Here is a 9701-nt window from a genome sequence, read left to right as displayed (position 1 = left end):
GTTTTTCTGTTTACTTTGTTATTTACTAAACAAAAAATTTCGTTGGAAAAAATTTGCATAGAAAACACTATTTGAAATTTGTGCAAAACTGGACAAATAACAAAATAAACAGAAAACAAAAAGAAAACGAGCAGCACATCAACGGCCTGCCCTCTCGCCCGGCCCACGGCCTGCTCGCGTGCTGTGCGCGCCTGTCCTGGCCGAAGCCGGCCCAGCCTCTCAAGGCCTGTTCGGCTCGCGCGCGGGGCTGCCGGCCCAGCAGCTCAGCTGGCCAGCGCTTTCGGCCCAAAAAGCCCAGCTTTGAGCGATGGCTTAGGGTTTGAATCTCAGCCGCCCGCTGAGATCCGACGGTGGAGCGTCGTTTGCGCTGGATCAAAACGGTCCGACCGGCCTCACCGCCCGAACCCTAGGCTCATTCCGTTTCTCTCGCGCGCCGCGCGCCTCTTCTCGTCTCTTTCGCCGGCGGCGGCTCCTCTCGTAGCCCACGGCCTACTCTCTCCGGCCGCCGGCGACGGTGACGAAAGCCACCAAGCCAGGCGTGCCTCCCCTTCCTTCCCTATGCGCCGCGCGAGCCCCTTTCTCCTCTCGCTCGCGCACCTTCTCTGTCCCGCGCGACAGCGGAAAAGAGGGCTTCACCCCGGTCGCCGGCGACGGTGTCGAGCTGCCAGCCGCCGTCTCTTACTCCTCCCCCTTTCTGTGCTACCTTCTCCATCCCCACTATAACAGCGAGAGAGAGAACAACAGGAGGGCAATCTCTGTTCCTCCCCGCGTCCGATGGTGCTCAAACGACGGCGAGTGGCGGTGCCCCTACAGTTCCCCTTGCCGGCGTGCGCGAACTCCCGCCGGAGAGCGCGCCGCTGTCAAGTGGTCCTGTGGAGGTGCCCTTTGCCCCGAAGGGTTGTTCTTCGTCCCCGCACCTCGGCTTGCCGATGCGTGTGGGGATCGAGAGGAACGGCGCGGCCTTGCAGCGGCGCGATTTCTTTGCCCTTTGCCCCTATTGTTCTTTTAGGGTTAGGGTTCTTTGGGGGAGGGGATCTCTTTTTCTTTTTCTTTTTCTGTTGTTGTTTCTTTGTACCCAAATCGACTAGCCCGATCTGGCTGATACCATTGATAGGACTTTAAATCGGAGTAGGCTAGATCTTCCGGTGAACCTACCTTCTGCTTGTCCGGACGAGGAACTCCCGGTGCCGGCCATGGTGATGGTGGCCGGTGCTGGCAGAGAGTGGATGGCGGCGGTGGAGCTTCCCGTGAGCACCGCGCTAACCCTAGATCGGTAGGGATTGTTGGTGGGATTTGTGGCAGCGATCAACCTCGTAAGTCGTGCCCCGGCCCCCACATCTGTTTATATATCGCGGGTCACAGGGGCCCACCAACCATGGTTTGGTTGGGCGCCCCCGATCAGGGCGCGAGTCAAGGGCCCGTTAGACCCGTTGGGTTCGAACGGGAGAGAGATCAACCTAACAGTTACTAGTCTATGTTACTACCTCTATAGTGAGGAGTAACATATATGTGGTAACATGCAACACTTCATTTATTAGGCTATAGACACATCTTGTCTTGATATGTGTGATGTTACTCATACTACTAGTAACTAGCTATGTTACTACTTTGCTCACTTTCTTCATTTATTGCTTGCCACATCATCCACTTTATCTAGATATGTGTGATGTTACTATCTATGTTACTCCCACTGTGGGTAGTCTTAGGTTGCAGTTTTAGTTACTACTCCTACTTTACAAGTCATCAAGAATGTCGTCCATGTTCCCGGCATCAGGTGGTGGGGGTGGATCTGACACATGCAACACTTGGAGGTGGACGACGCTGCCACAACATGCGCGTGGGTTGGTGTGCGGCGGCGGGACTGGGCTGGTGGCGATGGCGGCACTCAGAGGTGGACTGCAGGTGTCCTCGTGGTGGCGTCGCGGTCTCGAGCCCCGGCGTGCTAGAGCGCGATAATTCGGTGCTCCGACATGCCGGCTCCTTCGGGTGACACGAACTGACCTCTTCCCCGGTGAGGGTACCAGGCCATGACAGGCGGCCAGCGAGGGTGGCACGAGGGTCTCCGGCACCGTTGGCGGTATATAGGGATAGGTTGTGGTGTGCTCCGAGGGCTGCATTGGATATGGCCCATGGAGGGCCTGCTACTCCGGTGGCCCATCTTCCAAGGTTGCCCCAGTGATGATACTGGTTGGCCCCAACGACCCGCGCAAACTACCGATATGGGGGCTGGTGATCCTCCTGGGGGGGCGTCGATGAGTGTGGTGATCCCTCAGGCATGATGGTGTATCTTCTATGCTTTGTCTCGGCAACGGGCTAGAGAGGTTTAGTTGAGCACGTTTGTGCGCCTTTTGCGCTCTGGGATTGCTTTCTGTTTATTTTCTTTGATCAGCTCTTGAGGATTACCTCAATACTCCCTCTCGTCTTTTTTACTCTGCATATAAGGATTGTCTGAAGTCAAACTTCATAAAGTTTGACCTTATTTATATGTGAAAATATCAACATCTACCATGCTAAAGTTATACGATATGGAAATTTAAGTCATGACACATCTACTGATACCTATTGGGGCGCTTATAGGCGCCGTCGCACCGGCTGAACTGTTTGGGCTGGTCGAGCCCCAACCGTTCGATTCGAAGATTGGGCTCTTGTGCAGTTCCTTTCTTAAAAGAAAAAAACGAATCTCGCGAGCACAGCGGAAAAAAAGGAGCAGCGGGCGCCGCTGCCATGGATGAGCAAGCGCGACCAACTTCAAATCACCACCGGTCGCGGCCCCAGCCAATCGTCACCGCCGGTCGCCGCCGCCGCCGGTGGCCAGCTCCACACATGTAACATCGGCACTCGTGGTTGTAGCTCTGGTGGCGACGATTGCAGCTCCAATGGCGAGGGCCATAGCTCGCCGCTCACGCCTGATGCCGCAGCTCATCGGTCACATCTCATCGTCGTAACATCTCGGTCACCAGTTCCAGCAAAAACGAGCGCCCGTTCCAGCAAAATCGAGCAACGGTTGTAGCAAAAAATCCAGACGCTCGCTTGTGCAATGTGGCAAAAATGCAAACACACCGGTTGTAGCAAAAGCGACAACGGTTGTAGCAAAAACCGATGATGACCGTGGTGGCTGGCGAGCCCTGATGCTCCGCCGACAGGAGGTTGTAGCTCCCAGCGTTGCCGGTTGCAGCCCCCCATGACGAAGTTGCAGCTTTTGGTGTCAGCAGTCCCAGCATCCCGTGGCCGTGAGCTTCGACGTTGTAGCTCGCTACACAGTGGTCGTCGCAAATTTTGACACTGGTTGTAGCAAAAATCGATGGTGATCGTGGTGGCCGGCGAGGCCTGATGCTCCGTCGACACGAGGTTGCAGCTCCCCACGACGAGGTTGCAGCTTCTGGCGCCGGTAGTCCCAGCTCCGCCCAGCCACAGTCGTAGAGGAGGTGGAAGAAGCACCCCCAGCTCCGCAGCAGCGCCTTGCTCATGTTCTTTCCCTCGCCTTCACAAATTTAGGGGCTGTTTGGGGGGGGGGGGGGACATGGCTCATCGAATTACAAAGCACTAGTGGATGAGGGGTAGGGGATGGGTGTGCGGCCATGTCCGGTTCCTAGTAGCAGCGGAGGCCGGTGGTCAACAGGAGGAGAGGTCCATGGAGGAAAAACGAGACCAGGGAGAAACAGAGAGAGAATGAGGAGAGGAGAATGATGGGAGGAAGAGGATAAGGAAGGAAGGAGAAAAAGAAGGGGAAGGGACAGGCGTGGGCCACACAAGGAAAACGTGCGGACGCGTGGGAGGTAGCGCGCGCCAGCGATGACGCAGCGAACGACCGGTGCAAACTCGGCCGGTGCGTCGTTCCCAAACATTTACCTATTGATTTCATGTTGTGAATGTCGGTATTTTTTTTCTATAAAGTTGGTCAAACTTTACGAGGCTTGACTTTAAACAAATCTGATGTGCGAACTAAAAGGGACCGGAGGGAGTACATTGTGTATTGTATCGCTTGGTTGGGTGGCTTTATTAATATGGAAATCCTACATATGTTCGCAAAAAAAAAGAATCCTACATAAACAAAAAAATAATCCATTGTAATAAATGTTGAAAATTTCTTTGATCCAAATGGCCCTTACTGATTTATTTTGAGGGAAAAATGGCCCTTACTGTTGATCAATCTTCGAATCTTCAAAGGTTACTTTTATTTTCACTTCAAGAAGAAGAAGAAGAAGAAAAGGCGCCGGTCAATTTTGGCTGGCAGTTGTTCAACGCTCTTCTTGGCGGGTCCCACGGTACAGAAAACCCCCACGCCATCATCCATCGACGCTCCTCTCCACGAAACCCGCGTCTAAGTCTCATTCATGGCGCCGTCCTCTTCCTCTTCCCCATGGAGATGGAGCAGAGCACCAAGCCCACCTTCCTGACTGAACCCATCCAGCTCGCCTCCCTCCTTTCCAAATAATCAAGCAGATCCACTCCTCCTCCTCCTCCTCCGCTGGACCGCACTGGGGCGCAGAGCGGAGGCCTCCGGTCGATCTGTCCTGCCGCTGCGGGTGAGGAACCCTCACTTTCTTGGAGTTGATTTTTCGATGGTTCTTGTTCGCCTCAAACATGCCATCCCTGCGGCGCAGAGCACTGATCGCAGTTTGGTTTGCAGTTTTGTTGGGACTTGGGAAGGGGGCCGAGCGGAGCCGCCGAGGAGAAGCAGAGGAAGAGGAAGAAGGTTTGCCCCCATGCCTTCCCTTGCAGATTTGTTCTTCAATTTCAGATGAGATTTGCCAAGTGATTGTTTCTTCTGAGCATTCGATAGCTCACTCGTCCCACCGCATTCAGCTTACACTAGCAGCAGTAGTAGTGCTTTCATCATTTCATATTTTACCACGCGTGTTAAATGAAGAGAGTTCATGGCCGGCGCTCTAACTTGGAGATGCTGTCAAGGCACAAACAACAGTTAATTACGGAAATACTAGCTGTTCCGTTGACATGATATTGGTATCTCAATTCTTAAAGAGGGGTAAGTTGACAATATGGCAGTCAACTTATAGTATTGTTGATTTGCAGATTACAGTACTGAATTTACGGATTGTGTCGAACGCAAGGAATTTCTTCAATGCCATCTGTGTATGCTTTCGTTTCATTTTTTTTAATAGACCATCATGGTCTGGTTTTGACTTGCATATTCAATAGAATTTTGTGGTATACAAAAAATAACACATCAAGACAACGCAGATACATAACCATCAGCATACCTTTTCTCCTTACTGTTTTGACATGGTTTCTCTGGTGACCTATGTGCGCAGTTTGATCCAGTAAAGCCGAGGAAACTTGGGCCCGAAGAAGATTGTCTCCGTAACTGCTGGCAATTCCTCCAGTATAAGGTTTCCTACTTTCATACCCTTGCTGCTTGTTTACTATCTGTATATATATTTTCCTAGATGGAAACCTTGCAGAATTGTTAACACATCCACATTTCAGTAAGGTATAATGATCTTGAATAAAACATTTAGCTGGTAGATATTGAGCTATGCGATTGGAGTGTCTCTTTTCAGTATTTCTCTCAACAATGTCATTCGGATTTATGATACTGCTTGGTAACATTGTAGCTTCATTTTTACATGACCAGACTACCTTCTGTTTGCAATATGTGAACCTCGATTATTTCAGAGCTTGAATTTTAGGATGTTTTTCACGGTTAAGATGAATTAGGCAAAGCGATGTTTACGTTAAATTGTCCATTCGTATGCTCCTATGTACAGTGTCATTCTTATGTTGAACAGTAAAACAGAGATCCTGCATTGGTGGTTGTACTGGTGGTTAAAAGTAAATATGATTGTTTAGGATAAGCACAACTTTCTGCCAAATTACTTGGCTAAAGGCACACAAAAAAAGTAAAGGTTTAGTCAAGAACGAACCTGCTGTTCTTGTAAACTGCAAGCAAGGTTTTTTCCGCCAACTAGGCTCGTCTTCGCTTGTTGAATTTCTGAACAAATCTTGCTGAAAATTCAGGACCCTGAGATTTTGCCACTCTGGTGTGAAATTCAGTAAATGAATCAATAATAAACTCAACCAACATGTATGAATCAACACAGATGTTGAGTTTAGATCTTTGAACTCCCACACTAAAATATAGGGTTCCCTTCAATATATGTCATGTTTATGACTGGCTGCACGACAATAATGTTACCCTCTGATCCATATTACTTATCTTAGATTTGTCTAGATACGGATGTATGTAGACACGTTTTAGTGTTTGATACATCCGTATCTAGAGAAATCTAAGACAAGTAATATGGATCGGAGGGAGTAGTAAATTTGTCATTAATAGTACTTTCACTGTTTATACTTTATCACGTCTATTAAATGAAAAGATTTCGTGTGTATAATAAAGAGAGTTTGTGACTTGTAGAGGCTATCAAGGCAAAATTAACGGTTGATTGCTTGGATATAGCTGTATTATTCATATGGTATTAGTATCTCAACTCTTAAAGAGGCTTAAGTTCACGATTCAGTAGTCAACTTACAGTAGTGTTGACTTACAGAATACTAAGTTTACGGAATGTTTCTAACGGAAGGATTTCTCGGAGTCAACTGTGTGTGGTTTCATTTTTATTGATAAACCAGCATGGATTTGTTTTGACTTACGTATTCAATACAGTTTTGTGGTATACATAAAAAAATAACGTAGTATCAGCACAAGGTTTTCTATTTAATAGAAAAAATAACATATTCTGTCTGAAAAAACAACATATCAACATATTCAATACAATTTTGTACTTACTGTTTTTCAGAAAAAAATAATACTCAGTTAGCAAATACATAACCATCAGCATACCTTTTCAGCTTTTCTCCTTGCTGTTTTTGACATGGTTTATCTAGTGATCTATGTGCACAGTTTTATCCAGTTCGATGGATATAGCTTCAGCTCTTTATGTTCCTGCACCACTCTTCTTTAATCATTTCTCACATACTTTTACTATTTCAGGCCACACAATGACTATTATAGATTTCATAGAGCTGAGTGATGATGATATTATCGACTTGAGTAGCGATGAGGAGACTGTTCAAGAGGTTCAGATTGCAACTCAACACCGGGCGACGTCGCTTGATAGGCAGGGTATGTTTTTCCTAGCTGGTGAAGGAAACCAAGGGGTGCAGGCCGTATTTGTTGCAGCTGGTGAAGGAAGTCAAGATGTGCAGGCCGTGTTTGTTGCAGCCAGTAAAGGAAGTCAAGATGTGCAGACTGTGTTTGTTGCAGCTAGTGAAGGAAGGCAAGAGGCTACTGAGCCCGGACATGCTTTGGAAGCTACCGCATTGTCCATGGTTATGGAGAAAGCACCTCTTGTTGCAGCTAGTGAAGGAAGGCAGGAGGCTGCTGAGTCTGGACATGCCTTGGAAGCTACCACGGTGTCCTTGCTTACAGAAACACCACCTCTAGGTACGGCTAAATCACTGTACTGTCATCGCTCTCCAACATCAGCGCCATTCCCCAGTAAATTCCTCTCTACCCCTTTGTCATTACAGTTGTGTGTTTATCATGCAGAAGATCCATATCAAGCAAACTCTGCGACAAATTTCTAGTATTTGAAAAGTTCAGCAGTGGCCTTCCTGAAAAAAAATGCTAACATTGACCTGCTGCAGGCCCGACTTCCACCACTCCGAAAGCTCAGACTTCTGAAGGTGGCGACGCAAAGGCAGTGAGAGTGAAGAGGAAATATCGTAAGGGGAACTACCATACCGACACTCCTAGGAGAAGTCCTAGGCTTATACAGATGGGTGAATGTTGTACCAGTCCTGTGGAAGAGCCAACAGCCGACCACAAGAGGTCTCGCATGCTCGGGCCAGCAGAAGAATCAGCTACCTTTATCAACTCAGCTGAAACGGTTGTCCTCGCTCTGCCACATGCTGGATCAACGAATTGTCTTCGCTCTCCAACATCAGCGACATTCCCCAGTAATTTCCTCTACATCCTTTTGTCATTACAGTTGTGTCTTTATCATGCAAACGTTCCATATCAAGCAAACATTGCAACAAATTCCTGTGTTTGAAGTTAACATTAGCCTTCCTAGAAAAATGTTAATAATGACCCGCTGCAGGCCTGATTTCCACCAGTCCTACAGCTGTGACTTCTGGAGGTGGCGATGCAAAGCTGGTGAGAGTGAAGGCGAAACATCCTGAGAGGAACTACCATATCTTGTCCTTGGTTAGGCAAAAACCACCTCTTGGTACGGTTTGTCCTTGCTCTCCAACATGCTGAATCGCCGAATTGTCCTCGCCCTCCAACATCAGCGCCATTCTTGTCATTACAGTTGTGTGCTTTATCATGCAAACAATCCATATCAAAGCAAGTGTTGCAACAAATTCCTAGCATTTGGAGTTAACAGTGGCCTTGACAGAAAGATGCTAACAGTGATCCTGCTGCAGCTCCGACTTCCACCAGTCCGAAGGCTCTGTCCTCAGAAGGTGGTGACGCGAAGCTTGTGACCGGGAAGGTGAAACGTCGTAGGAAGAACTGCCGACCCTGCAAACTAACTCCTTAGACTGAATCTTTCTAACTACTGTCGTTGTAGTTCCTCTCATAGGTAACCACTCTTGTTGCATCTGTAGTGGGATCTGAGCTCGTCGTTGCCCCATCTCTCTGCATCAAATTCGTCTAGGATGTAAGTTGTGGGTGATTTTTGGACTTGTTTCGTCAAGCACATCATTAATTAGGTGGTATTTTGGTGAGCTTGGAAAATGGCGCGCAGCTGCTGTTTTCTGGGAGCTTAAGAAATTTTTGTAGGAGTTAATCCTGGCTCCAACCTGAGATGTAACCAAACCAACAATAGATCCAGATTTGTGAGAGCAACTGCATTTTGATTTATTTACTTTGCGAAAAAAGTGTGTTTTGCTTTGGTAGATGAAGGCTGAAGCGATAGCTTAGTTCTGTCCGCAGATGAATTTACAGGTGTTCTTGCTGACCTGCACGCCTGGTAATGTTATGCATGACATAAGTGTTGTTGCTGCGGTTCAGAATACAACCTTTTGGAGCATGGCATTTTTTTTGCTCCGTTTTATTTTTGTGAAGACTCGAACATTCTTTTAGAATTATTATCAATATAGTGCTAGATATGAAGAGAAAATTGCAGACATGCCACGGCCAGCTAGAAGATATGCATGACAAAAACGGGAAGATAGGAGGCAATAGTTTGCGAGGGCGCATAACCCCTTTTTTTTTAAAGGGCAGATTGACATCCATATACTGTAGGGGCTGACGGTACTGCCAGTGCCACCGCGCCTAGTGGACTGGTATGTAGAGCCGCTCCCGCTCCTGCAGTGGCGAGCTGCATCTAGCCGGCGGCGACGGAGGAGGAAGCGTGCGGGAAGAGCTCGCGCCGGCGCTGAACCTTCCCTTCCCATTCCCGTTGAAGAAGCGCATGCCTCGCTAGGATTTCGGGCTGGCTGACTAGGGTTTTTTGGTCGCCAGTGAGGGAGCAAAGCGTGGCCAGATGTGGACAGGGAGGTGGAAGTGGATGAGGCTAGCCTCGCCGCACGCGTCCATTAAAAAGGACGGGCATGCGGCCCTTCCACACACTGCCAGGCGGGCCCAAGGTAGGTGGCCGCGTTGGACACAACTGAATTTTATCCTAAGTAACAAAATTACATTCATATTCGTAGACCACCTATCGACGACTACAAGCACTGTAGTGAGCCGAAGGCACACCGCCGTCATTGCCCCTCTCTCGCCGGAC

At 48.5% G+C, this 9701-nt stretch overlaps 1 protein-coding gene across 2 annotated transcripts; it reads left to right on the top strand.

Annotated features, from left to right (window-relative positions):
• The first annotated feature begins 4273 nt into the window (after nt 1-4273).
• Nucleotides 4274-8837, top strand: LOC123073640 (uncharacterized). 2 transcript variants are annotated; one of them, XM_044496705.1, is made up of 7 exons: nt 4274-4526; nt 4631-4696; nt 5274-5351; nt 6956-7462; nt 7612-7923; nt 8067-8195; nt 8395-8837. In XM_044496705.1, the coding sequence occupies exons 4-7, from the start codon at nt 6964-6966 to the stop codon at nt 8508-8510; spliced, it is 1056 nt and encodes a 351-aa protein (XP_044352640.1). In that variant the 5' UTR covers nt 4274-4526; nt 4631-4696; nt 5274-5351; nt 6956-6963; the 3' UTR covers nt 8511-8837. The 2 variants fall into 2 exon arrangements, with proteins under 2 accessions (XP_044352640.1, XP_044352641.1); XM_044496706.1 differs by having other exon boundaries at nt 4275-4526; nt 6956-7408.
• Nucleotides 8838-9701: the final 864 nt, after the last annotated feature.

This window comes from Triticum aestivum, chromosome 3D, assembly GCF_018294505.1.
Source record: "Triticum aestivum cultivar Chinese Spring chromosome 3D, IWGSC CS RefSeq v2.1, whole genome shotgun sequence".
Taxonomy (NCBI): domain Eukaryota; kingdom Viridiplantae; phylum Streptophyta; class Magnoliopsida; order Poales; family Poaceae; genus Triticum; species Triticum aestivum.
Note: the sequence above shows the minus strand (reverse complement) of the source record. Positions and strands in the feature narration are given on the sequence as shown.